The 26,920-nt window shown below is 56.3% G+C and overlaps 9 protein-coding genes across 9 annotated transcripts; 6 read left to right on the plus strand and 3 right to left on the minus strand.

Annotated features, from left to right (window-relative positions):
* Positions 1-371: 371 nt before the first annotated feature.
* Positions 372-2,484, minus strand: TAH18 (NADPH-dependent diflavin oxidoreductase 1; the record flags this gene model as incomplete). The annotated part of the gene is made up of 4 exons (XM_037320345.1): positions 372-1,809; positions 1,913-2,011; positions 2,069-2,244; positions 2,305-2,484. The coding sequence occupies 4 exons, from the start codon at positions 2,482-2,484 to the stop codon at positions 372-374; spliced, it is 1,893 nt and encodes a 630-aa protein (XP_037182260.1).
* A 3,865-nt stretch (positions 2,485-6,349) lies between these two features.
* On the plus strand, positions 6,350-7,939 carry tcg1 (Single-stranded TG1-3 DNA-binding protein; the record flags this gene model as incomplete). Its single annotated transcript, XM_037320346.1, has 4 exons — positions 6,350-6,564; positions 6,920-7,208; positions 7,266-7,508; positions 7,562-7,939. 4 exons carry the CDS (start codon positions 6,350-6,352, stop codon positions 7,937-7,939), a joined length of 1,125 nt encoding a protein of 374 aa, XP_037182259.1.
* Positions 7,940-9,084: 1,145 nt separating this feature from the next.
* On the plus strand, positions 9,085-10,351 carry GCS1-1 (ADP-ribosylation factor GTPase-activating protein GCS1; the record flags this gene model as incomplete). Its single annotated transcript, XM_037320347.1, has 3 exons — positions 9,085-9,132; positions 9,205-9,945; positions 10,031-10,351. 3 exons carry the CDS (start codon positions 9,085-9,087, stop codon positions 10,349-10,351), a joined length of 1,110 nt encoding a protein of 369 aa, XP_037182258.1.
* Positions 10,352-10,871: 520 nt separating this feature from the next.
* etfB (Electron transfer flavoprotein subunit beta) lies at positions 10,872-11,805 on the plus strand (the record flags this gene model as incomplete). The annotated part of the gene is made up of 3 exons (XM_037320348.1): positions 10,872-10,922; positions 11,018-11,660; positions 11,723-11,805. 3 exons carry the CDS (start codon positions 10,872-10,874, stop codon positions 11,803-11,805), a joined length of 777 nt encoding a protein of 258 aa, XP_037182257.1.
* A 1,042-nt stretch (positions 11,806-12,847) lies between these two features.
* Dml-1 (2,3-dimethylmalate lyase) lies at positions 12,848-13,822 on the minus strand (the record flags this gene model as incomplete). The annotated part of the gene is made up of 2 exons (XM_037320349.1): positions 12,848-13,627; positions 13,682-13,822. The coding sequence occupies 2 exons, from the start codon at positions 13,820-13,822 to the stop codon at positions 12,848-12,850; spliced, it is 921 nt and encodes a 306-aa protein (XP_037182256.1).
* Positions 13,823-14,826: 1,004 nt separating this feature from the next.
* On the plus strand, positions 14,827-16,544 carry CGCA056_v005095 (putative transporter; the record flags this gene model as incomplete). Its single annotated transcript, XM_037320350.1, has 5 exons — positions 14,827-15,056; positions 15,112-15,195; positions 15,259-15,442; positions 15,501-15,893; positions 15,948-16,544. The coding sequence occupies 5 exons, from the start codon at positions 14,827-14,829 to the stop codon at positions 16,542-16,544; spliced, it is 1,488 nt and encodes a 495-aa protein (XP_037182255.1).
* A 2,535-nt stretch (positions 16,545-19,079) lies between these two features.
* On the plus strand, positions 19,080-20,521 carry CPA1 (Carbamoyl-phosphate synthase arginine-specific small chain; the record flags this gene model as incomplete). The annotated part of the gene is made up of 2 exons (XM_037320351.1): positions 19,080-19,271; positions 19,340-20,521. 2 exons carry the CDS (start codon positions 19,080-19,082, stop codon positions 20,519-20,521), a joined length of 1,374 nt encoding a protein of 457 aa, XP_037182254.1.
* A 1,322-nt stretch (positions 20,522-21,843) lies between these two features.
* On the minus strand, positions 21,844-23,811 carry THO1 (the record flags this gene model as incomplete). Its single annotated transcript, XM_037320352.1, has 1 exon — positions 21,844-23,811. The coding sequence occupies one exon, from the start codon at positions 23,809-23,811 to the stop codon at positions 21,844-21,846; it is 1,968 nt and encodes a 655-aa protein (XP_037182253.1).
* Positions 23,812-24,965: 1,154 nt separating this feature from the next.
* CGCA056_v005098 (uncharacterized protein) lies at positions 24,966-26,288 on the plus strand (the record flags this gene model as incomplete). Its single annotated transcript, XM_037320353.1, has 2 exons — positions 24,966-25,446; positions 25,498-26,288. 2 exons carry the CDS (start codon positions 24,966-24,968, stop codon positions 26,286-26,288), a joined length of 1,272 nt encoding a protein of 423 aa, XP_037182252.1.
* Between the last annotated feature and the right edge of the window lie 632 nt (positions 26,289-26,920).

The following is a 26,920-nucleotide window of genomic DNA, read 5'->3' on the forward strand; positions in this document are numbered from 1 at the left end:
GAGGGCCGCAAATCAATGAAGACTTCCCGGATTTCGAAGGATGTCTCTCTGATGGGAGCCTCGATATAGGAATGATGAATTCATAGAGGGACATGGGTAGTGGTTAGAGGCCAAAAGGGCCGATATCAGCAAGTGGCTACGAGACAGCGTGCCCTGCTGCGTATTTGTACCGTCGACATTCATAGTCAAAGACTAAAGGCTCTCGGGCCTCAAGATAAATTCGTTAAAGACAATTACAGGCTTACACTGCATGTGAATTCTAGTATATGTCGTCGGCAAGGTTGATTCATGCGCCTATGCTTATGAATGAGACTTTGCGAAACCCCTTCCACCACCAGAGACCTCTTCTATGCATTACAAGACTCAAGTGTCTACCAAATCTCTTCCCACCAGGTCAACTTTCCGAAAGCCGCCTCCACTGCCTCTTCGTCGGGGTATGCCTCCTTATCCTCGGCCAAACAACTCTTGACAGCTTCCTTGACGGCCCTGGACATCTTCAGACTGCCGCCGCAGACGACGAAGATTGCGTTGCCGGCGACCATGGACCTGATCTCGGCCGGTCGTTTGCGAATCACGTCCTGGACGTACTCGCGCGGCGTGTCCTTGTCGCGCGAAAAGGCAGTGTGCACCGCAAACCCGCCTTTCTCCTGCCGGCTCTTGAGATCCTCCCACACATCCTTAAAGTGGAAGTCAGCGTGGCGGCTGCGGTTGCCAAAGAAGATGGCCGTGCTGCCTACATCATCCCCATGCGAGAGGCGCTCCTCGATGAAGAGACGGAGCGGCGCGACACCGGTGCCCGTGGCGACGGCCACCAGAGGTCTGCGGGCATGAGCTGAGCCGTGGAGCGACGCGGAGCTGCGGTTGAGCGTTATCCTTAGCGGCGTGCCCTTCGGCAGCGACTCGAGGTACCGCGAGCATAGGCCCTGGCGGATCTTGCGGAGGATGGTCTTGTACTTGACCAGCGCCACCAGCAGTTCCACCTCTGTCGTTTGGTCCTGCTGCTGCCTGACGCTGGCGATGCTAAAGTCGCGCCCCCGCATGATTGGGAACATGTCCAGCACGCGGCCGAGGGGTATGCGTACGGAGGTGAACTCTTCGAGGACCTCGAGGATGGTGCGGCGCGGGCGGGTGGTGTAGTCGTAGAACTCGTCCGTGTACTCACGCATCGTGAACTCGAGGAGGCGTTCCCTGTGGTACTCGTCCGTGGTGAAGTAGAACATTTCTTTGAGAAAGGAGCGGCGGGGGATGCTCGTGATGTCGAGGTTGTGGGTGAGCAGATGGCGGAGGGTGGTGCTGGTGGTGGGATCGACGAAGAGCCCGCGGGGGAGGTCCGACGACAGGGAGAGAGGGAGGTCCGCCACAGGGCCCCAGTCCATGAGGTCGATCAGCTTCTGAACATCTTGAGGGAAGTTCTTTGGGTATATCGTCAGGCTGTCAAAGGGTGATATTGCCGGTTGGGAGGGGAGGGTGAGGGTTATTTGGCGGACGTCTTGGAAGTGTGTGGAGGGGGTTACACGGGTGTTGTGCGTGAGTGTTGCAGGTTGACTTGAGGGAATGTGTAGGAGGGTGGAAGGGGGTGTATCGGCGATCTTGAGTGAGTTTGTCTCCTGAGAGAGTTCGTCAATGGCTTTCTCAGGGTCTGGCTCGTGGCCATTGGTGCTCTTCGCGTCTAGGTTCAACAACGATATGCTGTACCGTGGAGGCAGCAGAGCATCATCTGGGATAGGAGAAACACCCGCCGGGAGGGGGTATAGGTCGAGCAGCTTCTTGCGGAGATCGGCGGCCCATGGCATGTATCTCTCATCCGCGCTGCGGCATTGTCAGTGGAATGTGTCGTAGGGGTTTGCGATCAAACGGGAAGAAAATAGAGGGTCGCCACAAGACCGGCAAAAGACAACTCAAAGTCACTCACCCATCTGAGTCTTGCTCGTCAGCTTCGCCTCGAGGGTAGAACTCTTGCGCTCCCAACTGCTCCAGCCGTTTGTGAAGCTTTCTGGCTGCCCAGTTGAACCTGTTGAAACCTCCATTAGACCCTCGCCTGTGCCGAAGAAGACTGGCAAAGACATACTTGATATACATGCTATCGCCGAGCCCAAAGGTCGTAAACTTGACGTTACCCAGACAGCCAGGCGGCAGCTTTTTTCTCAGAAGACTCTTCCAGAAGACGGTCGAGTTGCGTGGCATGTCTCCCTGGCCTGTTGTTGAAATGACGAAGACAACAAGAGTGTACTGAAGCAACAAGCTCTGTAATTGGGAGTTAACAACGTCGCGCCTTATTGAGTTGAAAGGCCATGGATGACGAACCAGTTGAGCCCCGTTCATCTCGTCTACTTTGGTGTTGAAATGCAGGCGCTGGGCGTTCCGGCCCAGCTCCTCGGCAATGTCCTGGCTGTTGCCCGTCTCTGAGCCGTAGAGAATCAGCATGGACCGGCCGGGGATATCGGCTACATGCGCCGGCTCGAGGCCGTTATCCGAGGCCGTCATGTTCATGTATTTGGCTGGCTTCTTTTTTTTCCCTTCTGTTTTCTCTCTCTCACAATTGGCCGAGCTTGAAAACAAAATTTCAGTGTTGACAATTCCGCCAAACCTTAATAAAATCACTTGGCCGCAATCCCAAATGAAAGCCTTAGTCGTGAGAGTCGTGACTCTTAGTAAATGCGGCTCATTGATTCGTTAGTGCGCAGACACCAGAGATGTTTTTCTTTGCCCCTCCAGCGGCATCGGAGGTGGGCGCCATCCAGGCTGGCTAGCCACGGCACAATGCGGTACGGAGATCACGTGCTACTGTGCATTGCAGGTGAGATGAAGCCGGACTGAGGTCGAGGAGCGATGAGTGACGGCCAGAACGCAAATCTACGAGAGTGAATGAAGACTGTCCGAAGCGGACAATTCGATACTGAGAATACGGCGGCCCTTGTCCAAGGTGCCGCAGATGATTCGTGTGTCATGCTGATCAGCCACAGAGCATGGATAATTCCCGAGATCCGGGTCAGACGAGTTTGCGCCACAGGTCTCTCGTGGCCCTCTGGAGGAACAACAAAGCAGAGACACACAGGGCCTAAGTGCCGGGACTTGGTCGCTAATCTTCTTGGGTTTAGGGCGGTAATGGATGGGTGGATGGTGCCCCCCAAAGATACGGCAGCTCTGGGCCTTGCATGTGAGGTAACGGCTGGGCGGGCCACCGCGGACACGGGACGGCGGCGCCAGTGTCACTGTCACCCCCTTGGGCTGGACGAGCGATGGGCGCCCCATTCTGAAGAAGCTCCTGTGGGGAAACCTAAGGCAAGGTGGGAGGGACCCGATGAAAGGCCAGCTCGACGGTAAGGCGAGCGACCTTCAGCGGAAAGCTTCCCGACTCAGGCTGTCGCCTCGCCTCACACTCTGACTTGCCCGCCACTTGTCATCGCCTCGCCCTAACATCAGTCAACACGGCCTCTGACAGACCTTGGGACGTGTCCAGAGCTCGCCGTATAAGGCGACAATTGAAGAGCAAACCACCAACCTGAGCGGATGCGAGATTGCCTGTGCACCAAGACTCTGGCAGACCGCCTCCTATTGATTCGTATTGGCCTTATTGCTTCCAGATATTGAGCATCGGACATGAGAGATGCAGGATCTCGGATTCTGGCCCTCGTCCCTATTTCTCGCGCCGATTTCCCCTGTGTGGCACCGTCCAGACCCCTGGTGCCTTAGCGTAGGATGCCGGGGACCCTCCCCAAAGCCTTCATGCGCTCCGCGAAATCCAGTGGGCCATGGGAAATTTGTTCATTCTGGTCCAATTTCGGGCGCAAAAGCACCTCTCCGCGGTTCCATAGATACGGGAGTGCGGCGTCAACCGGGGACGGAAGACGGGTCCCGAATGGGCATCCGCCGAGCCACTTCCATCTTCGGATCGGATCAGCGGTCAGTTGCGCATCAAGCTTCACTTCACGTTGCCCGTGCTGCTGGACGAGTGCTTTCGACGTTGTTGCGACAGTCGAGCTTGCCCTGCTCGCTTTGGTCTTGCTGCAGCAAAATGGACGGCGTCAGTCCGCAAGGCTACTGCAAGGCGACCAAGTAGACGGACTTCTGCCGGCACCTGTCCTACCTTGGTGTAGCTGAGGGAAGTCAAGGTAGGGTTGGACAAAGAGCAAGGCAACTCAATCGGTGTACCGGTCGGTTGCGGTGGACCCTTGGATTTAAATCTCCGGCGCATGTTTCTCTTGGACCAACAGCGGACGAGAACCTGGCGGTTTGGGGTGAGAGTTGAACCGCACACCGGGAAGCTTGTGCAAAGTAATCAGATGCTTGTCGCTGAAGGGGACCCTGGTGGTCCGAACTATGACTATGTCCTCAAATTGGACATATTGCGGAAGGTTGGGAAGATTCCTGGCTGCTTCTTAATGATGGCATCTGGGGGCCTGGTTGGGGAAGTTTTGCCGAAGACACCTGTCAACTTGAATGATAAGCTTGCTTCTGCGGTAGGCTTCGACGAGGTTGGCCGAGCACCATAACAGGTCGCCGCTCTCCTGACTGCTCTTCAAACCATACCTCTAGTTGCAATGGCTTGGCCGAAGGACAGAGAAGGCAAAAGAATTGAATCACGGCATAGCTCTCCACAACATGCGGGCCCTGGGGCAATTGCTGCAAGTACTGCCGATGTCGTTGTTGAAGTATCCAATCGGGAGAGTTGTGCTCACAGCAAGCGAACTTGCCGACACATTGAGCAAACTGCATCGGCAAGTGACCTGCTTGATCGCGGCGAGACGAATTTGGCATGAGAGCTCTTAATATCCAGACCATCTGGTTTACACCAGCATCCGGCGGCTCCGTGTAGAGTGGCCGTAGGTGCCGAGATCTTTGTCGCATTTCGGCTCCCCGTGGCTCCACGAACACGCACATCAGCGGGTGGACACTGGATCAATGCTGCCTTGGCTGGGATCCCATCGCAGGCATTTTGCGGGGGAAGAGTCATTTCATTTCCCTGATAGGCCGGTGTTATGGTCACCGCCTGGGCAGATCACACAGGATTCCAGTCGCGAAGCATGTGCATGTTTTTGTGTGTTGATCGTTGTCATGTTTTGTGCGTGTGCAGCAAGTGCTTGTGGCTGTCCAGCCAGTCATGGCCAGGCATCTGGGCGATTGTGTTTGATAAGGCCATATTGTGATGATATCGACATGAGATGGGGATGGGAAAAGAAAATGCACAGAAGCTGCAACACGGCGTTCTGTGCAGGGGTATTGTCAGTCACCCCCGTCGGTGGAAGCCCGTGCCCTGTGGCTGCCCATCAATGTACCTGCCATGTCTAACACTATCGCGTGGATCCTTCCTCTGGATGACATTTCATCTTCACCTCCTCTTGGTACGTACCTTGCCCAGCTCAATGCCTGGCGACAGGGCCTCACCGACCGCCTTTCGTCTTTCGTCCCAAAGTGGCCGGCTGCCCCTTCTTGCTGGAGCATCGGGGAGCGTGGAGTTTATCAGCAACTGTCTGCTAGCGGCAGGAACAGCCCAGCTGTCAACCTCCATTCATCTCAAGTTGGTGCGATGCTAATGTACCTCATGCGCTCCGTAGTGTTTAAGAGAGACAGACAGACAGACAGAGGAAAAGCAACAGCTTGAAAAAAACAACTCCAACGTACGTAGAGCAATCAAGTGAGAGCCACCGTTTGGTCATTACGGTTGTTAAAATATATGGTAATCACGACACATCAGTCCTACCATTCCGTCATTCGGTGAGGAAGCTACGGAGTACCTGGCGGTCCCCTCTCAACCACCCTGGGCGTCTCTCCTTCCCCAAACCCCTGCCTGCCTCATGCTTCTGCAGACACACAACAGGCAAGTACCCACCGGCCGCACCGCCACACCTGCCCATTCGACACTCCCGTAAAGGTAGCTAAGGAAGGTACCTGCCGCTACCTACCGCTAGGCACTGACCACGGCCTCCCAGGCTGTGGGCCGCACCTGCTGTTCGGTGGGTTTGCGCCTCGCTTACCCTCGTCCCTCGTTCCCCCCTGCTCACCAGAAAAAAAATATTTGTACATATTTCAGGTCGCGGCTCGGCCTCCCTTCCTCTCTCCCCTTTCCTCCACATCACAACTTCAAGATCCTGTGTCACCGCGCAACGCAAAGTCGTCTGTCAATCTCTCTCAAGCTTTCTAGGGCACCAAGCTACCCTAAAATTCCCCCCTCCATTGTTTCAGAGTTCAACTTCACCGAACTTCCAATTCACCCAAGCAACCGAACCGTCGTTCCTGTCACCAGGTCCCAAGTTCGTCCGCACGTCATCTGTTATCACGCACCTCATCCTGCACGCAGCCTACAATCAACCTCAAGCCTCTTCTTCATCCCAGCCTAAACACCGCCAAGATGTCTGCTGCCGTCGAAAAGGTTTCCGAAGCCGTCAATGACGTTACCAACGCTCTGAGCAATGCCTCTATCACCGACAAGGCCGCCGATAAGCCTGCCGCCAACAACGATGCCGTCCTCGCCAGCGCTGCTGAGGGACGCCGTCTGTACATCGGCAACCTGGCCTACGCGACAACTGAGGGGGAGTTGAAGGAGTTCTTCAAGGGTTACCTTGTGTAAGTCGCCTTTTTTTCCTTCGTGTTTTCCGAACCCAGGTGTCGTCATGCCACCTGGAACCCACTCGAGCTTCGGGCGGTCAGTCGCATCTGCCTACCCCAAGCACCAGCCACGACATATCCTCCGAACCACGGCGCGGCTTTCACGTCGCTGCCTGTCTGCGGACCGGGAGAGTCATCATGCTGCACCCGTCTGGAGTCTGCATGGCCCCATGGGCTGTCGCCTTGCCTTGCAGACCGCCTCTCTTCAATGTCACGATGTTGCCCCGTGGCCTCTCCTCTCTGACCAGCCCCGCAAAATTCCACCCACTTGCGTCACGCGTGCCAGCTCATACTGACCCGCCTTTTTTCACAGCGAGTCCGTCTCCATTCCCAAGAACCCTCGCACCGACCGACCTGTTGGCTACGCCTTCGTCGACCTCTCTACCCCCACCGAGGCCGAGCGCGCCATCTCTGAGCTTAGCGGCAAGGAGATCCTGGAGCGCAAGGTCTCCGTTCAGCTTGCCCGCAAGCCTGAGCCTGCTGGAGAGAAGACCGAGGGTGCCAACGGAGAGGGCGCTGGTGAGGGTAACCGCCGCAGACCATCTGGCCGTGGCCGTGGACGTGGCCGTGGCCGCGGTGGTCGTGGCGCCCGTGGTGGCCGCGTGAGTCACCCCCGAGGAACATGATACCCCGTGATATCTTTACTAACATCTGATCAGGAGGAGGGTGCTGAGGGTGCTGCCGCCCCTGTTGATGCTGCCGCCGAAGTCCCGCCTACCTCTGAGGTTCTGCCTTTGACCGACGCCACCAACAAGAACACTACTGACGCCGCCAAGACCGAGAAGCCTGCTCAGGCTCGTGCTCCCCGTGAGCGCCGTGAGCGTGGCCCCCCGGCCGACGGCATCGCCTCCAAGACCAAGGTCATGGTCGCTAACCTTCCCTACGACCTGACTGAGGAGAAGGTCTGTCATCCATCCGTAGCAACTTGCATTGCATCTGGCTAACAACCCCATAGCTGAAGGAGCTCTTCGCCGCCTACGAGCCTTCTTCTGCCAAGATCGCTTTGCGCCCCATCCCCCGCTTCATGATCAAGAAGCTCCAGGCCCGCGGCGAGCCCCGCAAGGGCCGTGGCTTCGGCTTCGTCACCCTCGCCACCGAGGAGCTTCAGCAAAAGGCCGTCAACGAGATGAACGGCAAGGAGATTGAGGGTCGCGAGATCGCTGTCAAGGTCGCTATTGACAGCCCTGACAAGACCGATGAGGAGGCCAACGCTCCCAAGGAGGAGACCAAGGCCAACGGCACCTCGGAGGCTGCTCCCGCCACCGATGCTGCCGCTACCCCCGCCGCGGCTGCCCCTGCTGCTGCTGCGGCTCCCGCTACCACCACCGCCTAGATATAGGCAAAACAAAAAAACACCCAGCCCCGGCATGGCATTTCTGAGCCAGCTTTCAGAGATGTCGCCTTTACGAGCTTCATGATGCGGTATCTGTTACGACGATTTCCCCCTTTTTGGAAGTGCCCCTGAAAAAGGTGGCCATTGCATCTACGTCTTGCTTTCTCCAGACTCGTTCTCGGTAGATAGGCCGGACCGGATGTGCAGCGCTGCCATCATCACTAAATTAATACACACGATCTCACCGACAACCTCTCTCTGCATCTGTTACCTACCTCCCGTTTTCTCCGTCACCCTTTGCTGGGTTGTACATTAGCTTTCGCGCGAGGCGGTCTGGAAGGAAGAGGAAAAGTTCGGCGCAAAACGAATAAAATCGGGTAGCTTTTTGCAGTTAATGGAAATGGTGCCAACCAAATGCAAGTAATTGTGCCATGCCGTGCCTGTTTGCGAATCCGGTGAAATAAGGTTGTAAAGCGTATCCGGAGTTCGCGTCCGTCTGAACGTCGGACAGAGTGCCGTCTCCGCATGATGGGTTCTGCGGATACCTGACCTGGTGTTCCTGGGTTGGGCTACCTTTGGTGGAATCGGTGTCGGTTTCAGTGGCGCTTGTCTGTGTTTCGAGGGCTGTCATTGGTGGCGGCAAAGGGGCCCAAAAGCCAAGTGTCCCAGAGGCAGTCTGGACCTGTCGAGAGTCCCCCCGATGCTCCAGCCTTCGGCAGTCCCCATGAAATAAACCCCCTGTCTTGTCTTGTGGCCGTACGCGGCGAGTCTGCATACGTTAATTGTTGCCATTCATCCAAGACAAGACGCCACCAGTAGGAGAGAAGACAGCGAAAGAAACCCTCGTTTTGGGTGCCACAGTGACTTGAAAGTTGAGGCTCAGCTCGCGTGTGGCCCACCCTGGTCCAAAGAGGTCAATTGCACTACCACCCGACCTAAATTAACAGCAGGGCCAGCTGTGTACGTCCGCCCAGACTCCCGTCCCCCTGGTCTGCAGAAACCACGACCCCTTATCGGCATCCAACACCTACGAGCCCCTCCACAATTCTCGCTGCGACAACCTCGAACATACCTCAACCCGCGCGGCCTAGCCGTCCGTCAAATTGTCTGCATTCCTCCCCCGCGCCGCTTGAAATCCTTCCACGATGGCTTCCAAGGCCATGTGGGAGGTCGACCCCGAGACGCGAGCCAAGGTGAGTCCTTTTTCGACACCGTTTGCCGTCTTGCGATTGCGCCGCTCCTCGCTGACCCTTCTGTCCTCGTAGCTGGCCGCGATTCAAAAGGAGGCCAAGAACAACGTCTGCTGCGACTGTAACGCTCCGTCTCCGCAATGGGCTTCCCCAAAGTTTGGCGTGTTTATCTGCCTGTCATGCGCCGGTGTTCACAGAGGCCTCGGTGTGCACATTTCGTTCGTGCGCAGCATTTCCATGGACGCCTTTAAGCAGGTTGAGATCGAGCGGATGCGCCTCGGTGGCAATGAAAACTGGCGCAACTTCTTTGAGCAGCACGAGGATACCAAGATGAGGGGCGTCTCATGGGACGACGCGACTATTGCCGAGCGATACAGCGGAGAGGTGGGCGAGGAGTGGAAGGACAGGCTCACGGCCAAGGTTGAGGGCAAGGAGTACGTTCCCGGAGAGAAGAAGCCCGCGCCCGCTCCGGCTGCCGCCAAACCCGTCAGCAGGACCGGCACGCCGCTGAGCGGCACCAACAGCCGCTCGGCCAGTCCCGGCAGGAAGGTTAAGGTCGACGACAAGTACTTCTCCAAGCTCGGTGCCGAAAACGCCTCAAGACCCGACAACCTGCCGCCGAGCCAGGGCGGCAAGTACGCGGGCTTTGGCAGCTCGCCGATGCCCGAGAAGAACGAAGCTGGCATGCCGACGGTCGACGACCTGCAGAAAGACCCCATGGCCGCGCTGAGCAAGGGCTTCGGCTGGTTCACGAGCACCGTCTCCAAGACGGCCAAGACGGTTAACGATGGCTACATTCAGCCCACAGCGAAACAGGTGGGTGATTCTTCTACTTTTGGAATTCCGTGTCCTCCGGCGCCGGCCCGGACGAAGACGTCAGGACTAATACGTCGCCCCCCAGCTGGCTGAATCCGACTTTGCGAGACAAGCTCAGGTCGCCGCCGGCAACGTCGGCCGCGCAGCGCAGCAGGGTGCCCGCAACGCCCATGATGGCTTCAATCGATTTGTCGAGGGCGGTCCTAATACCCAAGGCGGTCAGGGATCAAGACAGGCGCCCTTGGACGAGAGCAAGAAGGACTTTTGGGACAGCTTCTCGAACCTTGCGGACCAGAGGCAGACAAACAGCGGCAGCTCCATCGGCACATCGGCTATGGGCAAGAAGACCGGCGGAGCTGCGGCGCCCGCAACGAAGAAGGACAACGATGGCTGGGATGACTGGTGAGTGATGCTGAAGAAGTGAACAGGGGAGTTGAGTAAGCGGTTATCGTGCTTTGGCAGGCCTGCATAACGTAGAATATCATTTTGCTGCAATATCAAATTGTTTGGAAACAGGAATTTCCTCATTTTGCCTTGCACAGGATTGGAGGCTCGGCGTATCATTTTGCTCATTTTGCGGCGGAGAATGTCTCCCTCACAGCTGATTCATCAAAAGCAACGCATATATCTGAAAGCCGAATCTTTTTTTTAAAAAAAGAAACGACGCACCTTCGGGATTCTGTTACCGCAGGTCAAGTCGGCGTCTTTGCTCTGAATCACCGAAAAGGGTTAAGTGGAGCGGTGACCCGAGGTTAGCCGGTATCGCTGCACGGAGGTCCCATTTTCCCCAGTGACGACACGGCCACGGGCGACTCTGAATCTGAGCTCCCACCTCCAATTCCCGTCTTCAATCCCACCCCACCCCCGACGACAGCAACACCATCAACTCTCCGAGGCCATTGTACAAGCCAACAGAGAGTCCCAAAATGTCCGCCCTCAGAATCCTCGTCCCCGTCAAGCGGGTCATTGACTACGCTGTAAGTTTCGACCACCCCACGAGCTGCAATGGGCCGCAGAGATTTGGCTTGTGATCCGACGACCGAGCTGACACCCGGAATCCGAAAAAACACAGGTCAAGCCCCGAGTCAACAAGGCCCAGACGGGCGTCGAGACGGCCGGAGTCAAGCACTCGATGAACCCCTTTGACGAACTCTCGGTCGAGGAGTCGGTGCGCATCCGCGAGAAGAAGCGCGCGCCCGGCGGCGTCGAGGACATCACCGTCATCTCCGCGGGACCCCCCAAGGCCGTCGACGTGCTGCGAACGGCCATGGCGATGGGCGCGGACCGCGCGATCCACGTCGAGACCAAGGAGGGTGACGACCTCGAGCCGCTGTCGGTGGCGAAGCTGCTGCACAAGGCCGCCGAGGAGCACAAGTCGAACCTGGTCATCCTCGGCAAGCAAAGCATCGACGACGACGCGAACCAGACGGGCCAGATGCTGGCGGGTCTCTTGGGCTGGTCGCAGGCGACGCAGGCGAGCGAGGTCAAGTTTGGGGAGGGCGATACGGTCAGCGTCACGCGCGAGGTTGACGGTGGCGTCGAGACCGTCAAGGCGAAGCTGCCGCTCGTCATCACGACAGACCTGAGGTTGAACGAGCCGCGGTACGCCAGCTTGCCGAATATCATGAAGGCGAAGAAGAAGCCGCTCGAGAAGAAGAAGCTGGCGGACTACGGCATTGGTGTTGAGAAGAGGTTGAAGGTTTTGAAGGTTACTGGTGAGTTGTTGATTTTGGCTGTACGGGCACGTTTGGGTGGTTGTGCTAATAATTGTGTACAGAGCCTGCCCAGAGGCAGGGCGGCGGCAAGGTCGAGGACGTCAACGGGCTTGTTGCGAAGCTCAAGGAGCTTGGTGCCTTGTAAGGGGCGTGGCTTATTAGCCTGTACCAATGTTAAAGAGCATTTTGCAATAGACTGGTTTGATCATATGTTCCGTCCATGTCTGAGCTATCATGAATATGTCTCTTTAGGGAATCATGTGTAAGCATGCTCGTCTACAAGTCAAAGCAGCTCAGCCGTTACACGAATGCTCAACTTGTGTAGTTTTGATCCGGTCATCTTGAGGGATGATGTTTATGAGGGGAGCAATAAAATAGCCCTTCATTCTCTCATGAACCTTCCAAGACTTGTGGCAACATGCGCTGACAGGCGTTCTAGACTAGAAAGTAAACTGATGGATGCGCCGATCTGGCCTAGTAGAGTCGTTCTCGGAAGTACCAACTGACAGAGCCGCATGAACAGGATATCGGATTACTCCAAAGCTTGTAAACTCTGTCAATAGTAATCAACTCTAATGTTGGGTTCGGCTGTCACCGGTCAGCCAGAAGTGCAACAGGCCTCGGATTGGACGGTTGGTTGATGCAGCGTAAGGAGCTCGCTGGTGCCGTCTGTCGAAAGCTTCTTGGGAGCGACTCGGCGACCACATTGGGCGCGTGTCATGCAACTGTGTGGAAGTTGTCATCTACGGCAGGAGCATCACAGAGCCGGCGCGCCTTCCGAAAATCCACACGACCGCCGTGCCGGGACCCACACTGCCTCCCGCCTCACCTAAGGTACTTATTCGAACTTCACCACCAGGCCTTTCAACCAGTTCAACGAAAACGGCGTGACCCAGTTGTTAAGAGCACACGTTCAAACAAATACCGCCAATAGGATATCTGGTGATCCTGGAGGGGCGCCCAGTTCGAGTCGTCTCTCGTCACGCGAGAGGGGGCCCTAGCAGTAGTGAGTCTTCCGTTCCGTTTTGTCTTTTATTGTCACTTTCTTTACTTTTTCTTTTGCGTGCTTATGTTCCGCTAACGGCTTGGTTCTGCTGCTTTTGACCGAGGTCGACCTCACGATGATCCATTAGCATATAGAACACATGACAGAGCCGCTTCCTCACTACTCCCGCATAACCCAAGCCCTAGTTGGTCGCATCCTTTACCTGACTGTACGAAGTCCCTCCCGCAGCAGCGTCAAACTCCATCGCCTGGTCCAATCCAACGATGGAAAACAACTTGCGCGGCGTAAAGTCCGGCTGCGTCCCAACCACGCCCGTCTCCTTCAACCTGGTCAACGAGTCTTGCATAGCCTCATACGCCGGGGCAATCGACGCAAACGGCACAATCATCATCCTGAAGCCGATGTCCTTCGCTTGCGCGGCAGTCCACGAGGGCGTCGACGCATGCTCCACCATGTTCAACAAGACCGGCGTCGGTGCAAGCGCCTTGCACGCCTCCCTGGCCTGCTCTTCGGTCCTCACACCCTCGAGGAAGGCGACGTCTGCACCGGCAGCGATGGCCGCTCTCAGTCTGTTCAGCGCCTCGTCGAACCCGTGCGTCTGCAGCGCATCCGTGCGGGCGATCACGACAATATCGGAACCAATCTTCTCGCGGGCGAGCTTCGCAGCCTTGATGCGCGCCGCGAACACCTCGACGTCAACGACTTCCTTGCCCGTCAGATGGCCGCACCGCTTCGTCTGCACCTGGTCCTCAATGTGCAGGCCAGCGACCCCCGACTGCGCGTACTGCGTCACCGTACGGGCGACCTGGTTCGGGCCGCCGTAGCCGGTGTCCGCGTCCGCGACGAGGGGAACGGAGGGGTCCAGGGAGGCGAGCATCTCGGCGTGCGAGCGCATGTCGTTGAGGGTGGCAAAGCCGAGGTCTGGAAGACCCAGGCGTGAGGCAGAAGTGCCTGCGCCGGTCTGTCGATGTTTAGCTGCTGAGACTGTGGACGAGGCAGGTAGGTTGTTTCTTACCATGTAGAGGCCGTCGAAGCCGACCCCGAGTGCGATCCTCGCGCTGAAGCCATCGTACACTCCAGGTAAAAGGATGAGGTCGTCTGTCGTCTTGAGACGGTTGCGGAGCCGGGTCGCGGCGGATACGTTGTCCGATGGCATTGTGACGTGAACCGAGTTGGGTGTGTGTGGTGTTTCGCAATGTGACGAACTCTCGAAAGGCGCGGTGTTTCTCGACGTCCGTTGTCCGCGCAATATCAGACGGGACGAGGGCCGCGGTTGCCGCTCGTGATCGACCCTCCTATTATACTGATTTATAACCTCCATGACGTGTTAGTCCATCATACCCACCCGGTGGGCTTCCCCCCTTTTCCCTTTCTCGCCTTTCGGGAATATCGGAGAGGCGCGACGGAGAATTTTCTGTCTGTTTCCACCTTTGAGCTACTTGTGAGCCTCATTAAAAGTTGGAGAATTGACGATGATGGAACGCCCTCGCTATTCCCGTGCTGTTTGCTCTACCAAGTGAGGAGGGTTCCATCCCGCATGCCCGCGTCCGCGGACCGCCATCGGCCGAGTTTATGTGGGCTTTCCGTCCGATCATTGCCCCCGGTGATCTTAACTCATTTTGACCCAGTACTAACATCTCTTTGGTCGAAGTTCCCTTTTTGACTTCCCTTCCCATCCAACACTCCCGCGGTCACAGCCGCAAAACATTTAAGGTTTAGAAAGAGGGTGAGAAATGCGATTATATAGACTTTGAGCCTGCAACACTTTTGCTTCCTCCCCCTCCAATACAAATGGAACAACGCACAACGATGGGGGAGTCTGGAGCCCGGTGTGTCCGAGAGGGCCAAGCTTCGTTATCGGCTCTTTGCTTTTTCTCGGCTTTTCGTTGCTTGTTTTGGGCAGATGGGCACAAGAATCCCATGTGGTCTTGAGGATTTGGATTTGTGAGAAGGTTGAATATAATACGGGGACGAACATTACCGTTTGGCTTCGGGGAGGGTGGCCTGCGTATGCTCCTTGACTCGATGTGCGGGTTCAGGACTGTGTACTCCAATACAGTACATCCATCAACTTGACCTTTTCTTCATCTCATCGTCCACTACTTATCCTTCGAAGCTGGGAGAGACGACACATACGACGGTACGGAGACGACTTACAGCATGGGCAGGATAAGTTTCGCCAGCAAAGATGTCTCTGTCGAGACGGTCGAGAAGGGCACAGTGGTCCCGGATTCACCACTTTCGCCAACCAGGCCGCCGGAGGAAATCGCCATGGAGCAGCCAGAATGGAGGGCCACCGAGAAGAGCCTCGTGAGGAAGTTGGACATGTCGTTGCTACCAGTGGTCTGGACATTGTACATGTTCAACTTTCTCGACCGGAACAACCTGGCGTAGGTCTCACGCCGCCGTCAGTGGCAGGGTGAAAAGGAACTAACAAGAGGCTAGGCAGGCGAAATTGAACGGTTTCGAGAAGCACCTGGGTCTTGTGGGGAACCAGTTCAACACTGCCGTGTCGGTATTCAACGTCGGGTATGCACGCGCGAAGCGTCCCGTTTGACCCTTATTGTGTATGGGTGCTGATACGGAGTGCAGGTATATGACTGCACAGCTGCCGTCCAACATGCTTATAACACGGGTCCGGCCGAGCATATATATCCCCTGCTGCGTGATTCTGTGGTCATGCGTATCCGCTTCAACGGCAGCGGCTAAGGACTTCTCGAGTCTGGCGGTCATCCGAGTCTTCTTGGGCGTGGTTGAAGCGCCTTTCTTCCCGGGGGTTTGCCAGCCCACCTACCTAACCCCCTTAGACTCTTGCATACTAAGACACGCTCCAGGTCATCTACATCTTGTCATGCTGGTACACCCAGAAGGAGCTCGCCTTCCGTACCGCGATCCTTTACTCTGGCATGCTCGTGGCCACCGCCTTCGCGGGGCTCATCGCCGCCGCCGTGTTCGCGCATCTAGACGGCGTCCGCGGGCTGGAGGGGTGGCAGTGGCTCTTCATCATCGAGGGGGCGGGCAGCTTTGCGTCGGCCTTCACCGCGCTTGCGTTTCTGCCAGATTACATCGGGAGCAAGACGGGGGTCTGCTCGTGGCTGATGAGCGAGGGGGAGTTGAGGGTTGCAAAGATGAGGATGGACGCCGACCGGGTGTCGGTGCCGGAGGAGAAGGGGACTGTGTGGCATGGGCTAAGGCTCGCTGTTACGGACATCAAGACGTGGGGGTTTGTGAGTGCTGAGGAACCACCATCTGGTGATATCGTTGCTGATCATGTCCTGCAGGTCTGCTTGAATGTCTTTTTCCTCTCTTGTCACGGGCTGACGAGCTTCTTCCCTACGATCGTCCAGGGGTTCAAGCTAGGCTCGAACACGATCGCGCTCGTCCTCACGGCGCCGCCCTACCTCCTAGCCGCCGTTGTCAGCATCGGGGTCGCCATGTCCAGCGACAGGCGGGGCGAGCGCGGCCTTCACATCGTGGCCCCCTTGTGCGTCGCCATGATCGGGTACATTATCACGGCCTCGACGGTCAACAGTCCCGTGCGGTACTTTGCCAGCTTCCTCTTCGTGCCGGGGGCGTTCGCGCCGACGGGCTTGATCTTCAGCTGGGCCGCGAGCACGCTGAGCGCCACCCCCGAGAAGAGGGCCGCGGCGACGGCGCTTGTGTGTCTGCTGGCGCAGCTGGGGGGAATCTGGGGGCCTTACTTCTTCAGGCCGCAGGATAGTCCGCGCTACTTGCTGGCGTTTTGTCTGATGCTCATGTTCTCATGTCTTACGGTGGGCATGGTGTTTGTGATGAGGCTCGCGTTGAGTAGGGAGAATGGGAAGATAGTCGGGGAGGCGGAGGGGACGGGCAGGAGGGTGAGGTTGTATATGTTGTGATGGAATTTTGTTTTGGATCTAGCGTTCATGAGATGTGGGAAACGATGGGATGAATGGCTTTGTCTGGAAGAAAGAGCAAGGCGTCCAGTCTTGAATTGTAGCACGCGCAACGGGGATCAGGTTATCACTCTTTCAAGGTTACGGCTTTTCCAGGTTGGAGGAGTTGATGGCGCTCATGTGAAAAATCCAAAACGACCTACGAGAACCACCCGCTCAGCGTCTCCGATTGAGCCTTTCTCAAGTACTTTGGTTGTGAAGGGTCATGTCAACCACTTGTCGGTCCAATACAGGAACTTGAAAGAGGAAATGACTGCTTCACTAGAAGACTCAAGAGTTCGTTTATCGACCAAGCGGAGCCCCAAGAGGATTAGTGGAACTCGAATGTCCGACAATAAAAGCAATCAACTCCTCATCTTGTTGGGCATGCAACGCATGTCCATGTGGGATACGGTTGGTTGAGTCAGTATTAGGTTGACGCAGGTCGTGTAGCGATGCAAGTCCTGTTGCTGTCTGCCATCTTGGCATGCGGCCAAGCGTCTCGGCTGGGCCTGCCCGACACGACAAGTGCCCACGTGATGCCATTCTATGGCAGAGAAGCGCAGCCAGGGTGACATTTGTGTAGAGTCTCTTTGAACTCTGCGAAAGCCAGAAACAAAGCAAACATGGCAGAGGTAACCATTTCTCCATCATAGAGTTGGTTGCGTGCTGAAGCTTGTTAGATTGAGCGAAGAGAAAGACAGACGGGCGGTGGAGGTCGCAACCGGGGTTTCCGAGAGGTTGGCGCTGGCGGGGGTCCTATTTCGAGACAAGGACAGCAGCGCGACTCGAGTCGGTGAGCATAGGTTGTGAAAGGATTCAACTTGTTTGCTTCGTTTCTGGTTGGCAAGGGAGAGCCCGATAGGCCGGAAGCGGAGGGCGTCCCCGTCCGTCCGCCCCGTTTAGGCCGGTCAGAGTTCTAGGCCACATGCAGTTACGGCAGTTAGTGGACTATGCATTGTCAAGGTCGCAGACAGTTGGACGTTTTGCTTTGGGATTTTGGATGGTGGGACTCGACTCCGAATACGGCCGGTTCATCAGAGACAGACGTTTGGTTTGGCCACTGAGCCCACCGGTCTAGACGTTGCGTCAATTATAGGACTCCAGAAGACGCAAATTACACTTCCGAATACAGCAGAGTCGATCTTAGGGTTTGGGTTATTTTCCCACACACTAAATACCAGCTCAATGGCTCCCTCGCGTTCACGGCGGTGATGTAATGTCGGTCAATCAAACAGGGCTGATAAGAGCTGGGGGGGGGAAGAAATACCACCCTAGGTGCCTAGGTACCTTAAGGTGTCTTACCTTATCCGTGAGGTCCCCGGGCATCAGATAGCTTAACGTGCGTGGCCAGCCAGGGAGAGAGGAATTATGTAAGGCGTGATTTCTGGGCGGATTGTCTTAGCACATTGCCTCACGTCAAAGCCCCGCGATAACGACGACATCGGCGTGCGCGCCCTGACTGCGGGGCGGCGACATGTCCCTCATCTGCTGCCGTCCTTGGGGCCCTTGGGTGCGCTGTCTGCGAGAGTTTCCCCTGCAGCGACTGCGACTCTTGCAGCGCCGGTCCCCATGGCCTCCCCGTCTTCCCCGTGGCGGGCGTATCACAGCGTTGGAACCCCACCAGAGCCAGCAAATTTGCACAAAGGGTCCAATGACAAGCTTTCCATTTATTTTCTTAAGCAGCCTCAATGTACCGTGTACTGGCTGCACGCCTGCAAATGTACGCTGCGAGTGACCTTGACCTTGACTTTGACCTTGCCCGGTGACACTGGAGCTGTGTCCTGTCCCTGTCCAGTGTGTGTGTGTGACTCCTCCGCGCCGGTGCTCGTGCTCCTCCTCTCTCTCCCTTATTTTTCTAGCCGATATCTACCTCCCCTTCACTCTCTCACATTTTTCTCTCCTTCTCTCACCAACAAAAAAATCCTGCACCATCTTGCAACATCCCCGTCACACAATATCTCCGGCCATAACCCCTCCGCCTCCAACATCTCGTTCAGAGAAAAATAAAATACCCCTCTTCTGATTGCACATTTGCAAAGCTGCCCTTATGAACGGGCGCCCGTCAGTCTTCACCTCTCAGGTAAGTTGCTGCTGCTGCCGATGATATATGCAGCCGTTTTTTGTCTCTCATCATTTTCCCCTCCTGCGGCCGGGGGGTTTTGAGGTCACGGCCTTCGTGATACTCAACCCCGCCGGTCAAAACTCTGTCTCGTGCTCGTGGTCATAGCCCAATTGGTTCAACCGGCGTCTACTTGCACCTTCTGCATTCTTCAATTCGTCCACAATGCCGCCGAATACCAGTTGCTGACTCGCTATCAATAGGATTACCTTTCAGGTTCGCACGATGCCCTCTCCGCGGTTGACTCACCGCCCTCTGTCAACCAAAGACTAACCATGGCCAAACAGACCACTTGTGGAAGGCTTCCAGGGCCTAAAGGTCTCTTGACACAACCAGAAAAGCTACCTCGTACCAGACCTACCAACCGATAAACCACCATGTTCTCTCGATTGGCCACCCAACTCTCCAAGCCCGCGGTCAAGAGTGCCGCCGGGTTGAGCACAGGTTTCCGTGCTCAGACCCGATTCCTCTCCAAGCAGGCCACTGGCAGCAAGGGACGCAAGATGCCCTTCAACCAGACCCGCGCCACTGCCCCCGTCGCAAACCTCGACGCTACCTTCACCATCCGGGTACGTAACCTCCGACGATCCACCGAAACGTCACTGTGAATCAATGGTGGGCTAACCATGCACAACAGGATGGTCCAGTCTTCTCGGGCCGAGCCTTCGGAGCAAACTCCAACATCTCCGGCGAGGCTGTCTTCACCACCTCTCTCGTGGGATACCCCGAGTCCATGACCGACCCCTCCTACCGCGGCCAGATTCTGGTCTTCACCCAGCCCCTCATCGGCAACTACGGCGTCCCCTCCAACCAGCTTGACGAGTACAAGCTCCTCAAGTACTTTGAGTCTCCCCACATCCAGTGCGCCGGTGTCGTCGTCGCCGACGTCGCTGAGCAGTACAGCCACTGGACTGCCGTCGAGAGCTTGGGTAACTGGTGCGCTCGTGAGGGCGTCCCCGCCATCTCTGGTGTCGACACCCGTGCCATCGTCACCTTCCTCCGTGAGCAGGGTTCTTCCCTCGCCAGGATCACCATTGGTGACGAGTACGATGCCGACGAGGACGAGAGCTTCATCGACCCTGGCCAGATCAACCTGGTCAAGCGCGTCAGCACCAAGGCTCCCTTCGTTGTCGAGTCCCCTGGTGCCAAGTACCACGTCGCCCTGATCGACTGCGGTGTCAAGGAGAACATCCTCCGCAGCCTCGTCAGCCGTGGTGCCTCCGTCACCGTCTTCCCCTACAACTACCCCATCCAGAAGGTCGCCTCCAACTTTGACGGTGTCTTCATCTCCAACGGACCTGGTGACCCAACTCATTGCCAGGACACCATCTACAACCTGGGCCGCCTGATGGAGACCTCCCCCGTCCCCATCATGGGTATCTGCCTCGGCCACCAGCTTCTTGCTCTTGCCGTCGGTGCCCGCACCATCAAGCTCAAGTACGGAAACCGTGCCCACAACATCCCCGCTCTCGACTTGACCACTGGTCAGTGCCACATCACCAGCCAGAACCACGGTTACGCTGTGGACGCCTCCACCCTGCCCAGCGAGTTCAAGGAGTACTTTGTCAACCTGAACGACGGCAGCAACGAGGGCATGATGCACAAGACCCGCCCCATCTTCTCCACCCAGTTCCACCCCGAGGCCAAGGGTGGCCCGATGGACAGCTCCTACCTCTTTGACAAGTACCTCGAGAACGTCCAGCTCTTCAAGGAGAGCGAGAAGATCTACAAGGACAACCGCCCCACACCCCTCATGCTGGACATTCTCAGCAGGGAGCGTGTCGGTGTCGAGCCCACCACCCTGGCTGCGGCTGCCTAAGTTTGTTCCGCTGTGGATTTAGATCGTTCTTGACTTTCATGGGATATGCGGTTTCGTAGCAGGTACAAATGGGTTTTCGTCTTGGGAAGCTAGTGATGGTTCCTCTTTTTATTTACAGTTGATACATAGCCCAAAAGTAGCTATTCATTCCTAAATTGATGCAAAAAAGGCACTTCATTTGGAAATAACATGTCTCTCCCTCGAGTGAAGATGCTACAAGTGCACTGTCACGATTGTTCCCTACAAAGCTGCCTGTGTTTTCTCTCGTCACTATGAAATTCATTAATCTTGATATCTCAACATCTTGACGAACGGGCGCAACCCAAGAGAGGTTGGTGCGAGTTCACGATCCGATGATTACTTATGGACGAGTGCAGGGAAACACATACCGGCCTGCAAGCTGAATTCTCCCTGGATCGCACTCAAATCATCAGCCTGCTACCTAGGCTCACACGTCGATGGAGGACAAATCATGAGTCAGGCCCCTCTCTGGCTAGCCGATAGACGCCTGCCAAGCCATATATGAGTTGAATTTGAAAGCGATATGCGAGCTCGTTGAAGATGTTCAACTAGCGTCTCATCCACTATTCGACTCTGTCTGCGGCGCCGCCGCCCTTCCTCGGCAGAGAAGGAGATTACGCCCAGCAGGACATCACAGAAAGTTTCAAAGGTTCAGTTTAATGTCTTCTTGAATGTTCTACTTTTGGGAGAATGAAATCAAAATCCTCCTGTATGGTGAAGCCCGCGGGTAAGGCGGGCAGTGGTATCGCAGCGTCTCTCTCTATGGTGTCAAAAAAGGGGTCTTGTTGGGAAAAGCAATCTACAGCTTCGCGTATGCCATGGAGGCACCCGACGCTGGGCGTTAGAGAGAAATTCAAATAGCCACCCTGCCCACCTCATTTCCAGTTTTCCCCGTCCCACCCTTGCCCCGTGCTTCGAAGCGATGCTTGGCGATATCGTGTTTGTATCCTGCCGCATGCGTCGCTGACGTTTTGCATCCTTTTGTCCCCAAGTTTTCCTACACTCCATATACATGCTGGATAGGATTCGACTTGCGCGCCAAGTCCTGATCCAAAACCCTTCGCCCGTCTCTTTGATATTGTCGCGCTGCTAAGAATACTCGGTGCGTCTCGAGGTTTGCAGCCCGCTGGGCTAGCCCGGAGACCTTAGGGGACCTGAGTCGATGAGCGCCGACAAGGACCAAACCACTCTGAGGGCTACCCTTAGTGTCGTCTGGGACGACCGTTTCCACGGTTGCCTTTCCTGTAAAAGCCACCTTCATTGATACCTGGGATATATCTGTCGCCCATGTGACGATTGTTTTAGTATCGTCTCTCACGATCGTCGCTGCGCGAGCCGAAGGTTCCACGGTCGCCTTGCCTGTAAGGGCCGCCCTCATTGATACCCGGGAGGTACCTATCGCTCAGGGGACGAGGGTTGCGACGACCATTGCCACCGCCGCCGCCGCCGCCGCCGCCGTTCCTTCGATTGCGGCGGGGGCCTGATCCGCGGTGGGGTCCGCTGTCGAAGCCCCGTCTGCGTTGCGCATCTCTCTCTCTGTGCGGTGGGCGAATGCCGACAAAGACTTCTTGGCCGCGGTCGACGAAACTATCGCCTTGCTCGAAAGTGTAGCGGTTGATCTCGGTCTCGGGACCCATGTCGCGCTTAAGGTCTTGGGTGTAGAATGAACGCATGTTGCGGATTCGTCTGCTGGCCAGATCGTCGGAGACGGGCTGGAATGTGATCGGGGGGTTCTTGCGCGTCGTTTGGACAGGGCCTCCTGGGAAGTTTTGGATCTGACGAGAGCCTCTGCCTCCAGGGCCGCGGGGCGGGTCCCGGTCTCCTCTGGGTCCAAGAGGCGCTCCCTCTGTGCCTCTGGCCCGAGGTCCCAAAGGAATCGCGTTCACGTCCTTAACAGCGGGCCCGGAAGGGATAGGTCTGGTAGGCTCGGGGGCGGCTAGCGCGGGCGGAGGCGCGGTGCCCGAATCCAGGCGGGCAACGACGAACCCATCGTCCTCACGATCGAAAATGACCTCCCAGCGAGCTCCTCTCCGGCTGTGTCCCTGAGTCTCTTCCTCGTCAATCCACTCACGAACCTTCTCGGGAGGGACAAAGTCCACCCAAAGTGGTTTGCGCTCACGCTCATCGGGCCAAATGACGTCATGTAAGGCGTTGCGGACGCGAGAAGCCTGAGATGTGGTTTTGAAGACCGCAAAAGCATGAGTCCTGATTTGGTCGACGAAGAAATCCTCGATATCGCCTTCGTTTGGATCGGTGCCGGCCGGGGTCGCAAGCTCAAGCAGATGAGCCTGAACCACGTTCTCGCGAAGAGGTCTCATGAAGTTCTTGATGTAAAGAGCTCTGGTTGCAGGGTGGACGGATGGCTGCACGTCGCGCTCATACTCCATAGCATCGCCTGCTCCCTGCCCGATAGGGGACTGTATATCATTCGCGTCCTTGGTTTGGTCTGCGACGTCTGCTGATTCGGGAGCCGGGACAGAATCATCGGCAACCGTAGCCGCGGCTTCATTCTGCGCCTCTTCGTTTGTTGTCATTGCGACGTCTTCAACATCTCCCTTAGTCTCGGGTTCGTCCTGTTCCATAGGCTCGTCTTCAGGCTGGGGTACATTCTCGGAAACGGCCTTTGCATCATTGGCGATATCTTCGGCAAGGCTGGTGTTCTCCACCAACGCGTCCTTGATGTTGCTGATGACCCCAATCACGCCAGAAGGCTCTGAAGATTGCACTTCGTCGTCGTCTTGCGCCTTGAGGCGTTTGCGGGAGGCGTCCTCCAGGGGCTCGGCAGGGCTCTCTGAACGGCGCTTTCGCTTTTGAGCATCCTGGGCTATCTCGGCAGGCGCAGGAGGGGTTATTTCGGCCGAAGGCACGCCTTCTTGAAGTGCAGCCGGAGCATCTTGTTTGTCGTCACTCTCGGTGGCTACAGCCGGGGCGTCGCTGGTGGTCTTGGAAATTGGGGAGGCAGACTCGGGCACGGGCGCGGTTTCGGGTTCGGCAGGTGCAGTATCAGGTTCGGCATGCGCAGATTCCTTGGGGGCTTCGTCGACAGAAGCAGAGTCCGCAGACTGCTCCTCAGCTTCTACAGCCTGAGGTTCGGAAGTCTCAGCGGGCTCGGGTTCGGAGGCCTCCGCCTCGTTCTCGGCGGCTGCATTGCTGGCATCGTCTTCGGTGAGTCGCGAGACGAGGTCCTGCTTAAGGCCAGCTATGGCAAGCCCTCGCCGCTTCAACTCAGCCTTGAGTTGGACGACGGTTTGCTTGCTCCAGTCCTTCATCGTGAATAATTGCTGCGTCGCAACGAGTGTCGCATAGCTCGAATGCTAGATAAAATTGAAAAAGTGATGTTGGGCGCGTGATCAGAGCGATATTTGCGCGTTGCCAATGTTGTTTGCGCGTGTTGCGATGTGTCAGGTTGGCGATGCTGAGCAGAAGGTGGACAACCGGGAAGGCAAGTCGTCATTGGGTCGCTTCCAAGTTGAGCGCGTCGTCGCGACCTGAAAAATTGCCCCGTCATGCAAATCAGAGCCTCTCCACTGAGCTACTGGTACTTGGTACGCTAAGGTAGACAAAGTCGCTCTAGTGCAGGGGTTGCCTCCCACCCTCACAGTGATCGATCCCGTCTGGGAAGGATGTCATCTCTGCGCGCGGCCCCACAACTTTTCGCGCCGTCATCTGCCGGGAGATCAATCACGTGGTTCAAAGCGTTGACTTCGTCTCAAGTCTGGCATTTTGCGCGCCGCCCTATGCTTGAGCGCAATTTGAACATTTGCTTTATTTTCTAGAGCTAGAGCTACGAATTTTTTTTAACACCTTGCTCTGATAATTTTGAACATGAGGAAAGAAGTGACAAGGGATACCCGATGGCTCCTGCTTCTTCTGTTCGCATCAACATGACTAAGCACAGATCAGACGGTGAAGCCAGTTGAGCACGGGCCAGGTATCCATTCTAGCAGCGTGGCGGCATGCCACCAGCCGCCAGCCGCCGTACCTTACCTTAATTCTTGGAATCCGGGCTATTTTTTTGGTCTCACCGCGTCGACATCAATTGAAAGGGGAATTCCAACGGCTTTTGTCCCGCGCCGTTTTCTTCGCGAACAATGCCACAGGCCCGTTGCGCCTTTCTGCTTTGCAACTTTCTGTTCAAGGGACAACAGAGCTCCGCCATCTCCCTGGCCTCCTGCCTTACTGCGCGGGTTTGCCGTAGATGGTTGAGATAAAAATTGCTACAGATGAAGAAGCGACAAGTGTCGGCTCGACAAAGAAATGCACCTCTGCGGCTTCTCTCGGCAGGCACGATCGTGAGATATCAAAAGACGTGACTTCCCCAGCATCAGCGACCTGCCAAACACAACCACCAGACTTCAAATCCCTACACGCCGCTCATCCTTATTATCCTCCAGAATCATCTCACAAAACCTCATACTTTCCAATGGATCGGCCTTCATCAGGCTCCTTACGGAGTATTTCGCCATTTCAAACCCCCCAGCACTCCCGCCTTCTGGATCACAGCTTTCTCGGCGCGACGCCTCTCACGGAGACTCCGGCAACAAGCGCAAGCATCGGCAGAGGGGGCACTCCTGGTTCGGACAGGGTCTTGTCAGGCCGTGTCAAAAAGTCGACTCACAGAACACCTTTGCGCAAGGAAGATGTTCTCAGTGAGAAGGAGAAGGGGGAGGAACAGCGGCAGCTGAAAGAGATGATGGAGGAAGTGAAGCTCTTTCCTAGAAGCGACAGTTGGGCCGATGACGAATTCAAACTGTTCAAAATTCTGTTCATGAGACAATACAGCCCTCTGCTGCCAGGTGACTGGCAGATGAGCTTCAGAGGCATCCCAATTCCCGATATCCTATTTGCCAGCTCCGTTGCACACCCGCCCATCATCAACACGCGGTCCGGCAACGATTTCAAAGGTGGGGTTTGATGCTTCAACTTGATGGTATTGAGTGCTAACTCGGCCCCAGCGACGAAAGCTTTGGCTCGCCTCATTGACCTGACGAGAGAGGTTCGAGGCTTGGCTCAGACAGGCCAAAGGCACAGAGCGAGCGCGCTGATCACGAAGAGACTCCAGGAGTACGCCAAGTGGGCTGAGCACGACGGAGAGTACGACACACTTGATTACGTGCCGAACATCATTATTGACGCCGTCGACACGTCTCAGACGCCGCAGGCAATCGAGGAGCACATGCAGAACCGGCTAAGAATCGCCGCCGCAAGTCAACGCGCTCACTGGAGAGCTGAACGGGCACCTGAAAGCGGTCATGAGAAGGAAGAGAATGGGTACGCGTCAGAAGTCGACCCCGAGGAGGCCGAGCCCGAGGACAACAGGATTGTTCTTGTGCCGGACAAGTACCCGACGCCGTCACCGCAAAAGGCCGACTTGCCTCCGTCGACCCCGCATCGAAACGGGATCAACGGCGATGGCATCAGTGAGCACAGCAGCCCGAGCGAAAACTCCGAGAGCGCCGAGCAGCCGGACGAACTCTGGGCCGGCGAGTATACGCGGCGCCCACCTGTCATTTACGGACTGTTCGTTGTCAACACATCAGTCATGGTGCTCACTATTGACTCGGCAAAGGAACAGGACGCTGCTGGGAGTTACCAGGTGGAAGTCGGCTTCAGCAAACGTGGCCAGGACGTGTGGAACGCGATCACCATTGCCATCGTTGTCTGTCTGGCCAGGGACACCATCGTGGAAATGAGGAAGAACTTTGAGACGTCGGTCTTGGACGAGTCGAGCGACCCTGACGCTTGATATGACGGTATGAATGATATGAGGCCCCGGCACGGCAGCAAGCGTCGTTTGGTCTTTCTTTTTTTCTTTGTTTACGGCGGCAAGCATTCCTTTGGAATGCGTATACCCATTTCTGTTTTGGCGAACGCTGCAGATACCCATTTCCAGAGTAGAATCCTTGGCAACTATGTTCCCCAACAAGGCATCATAAGATTAGCTGCATCCTTATTTCTCTAAAGATCATCCGTACTGTGCGCTCAGCTGAGCAGATGGCATGACTTTCACTGGACAGGGATGACATTCCAAAACTAGGCGATTGGCTCGTCAATCTGGGGCATCGTTACAAGCCTTGACGACCCCTCACTTGGGACATGTGCGCATTATCGACAAGTGTCTTGATCCTGACTTCACGGTTCCTATCACCGACCTGAAGCGCCGAGCCTTGAGACGAATTCGTCGGATCCGGCCCTGACGGGGTCCAAGTCGTCCCGCGGCCGATCCTGTCTCCATGAGGGTGCTCGGCTCTTGGCTCGGAGTCATGCAGATCGGAGGTCGGCCGCCGAAGCAAGAGAAAACATACAATGTGACGAATCAAGGCAGAAAAGTCGACGACTCTAATCAATTCGCCTCTTAACACCGAGGATGGCGCTGTA

This window comes from Colletotrichum aenigma (genome assembly GCF_013390185.1).
Source record: "Colletotrichum aenigma strain Cg56 chromosome Unknown KSG_Cg56_contig03, whole genome shotgun sequence".
Lineage (NCBI taxonomy): Eukaryota > Fungi > Ascomycota > Sordariomycetes > Glomerellales > Glomerellaceae > Colletotrichum > Colletotrichum aenigma.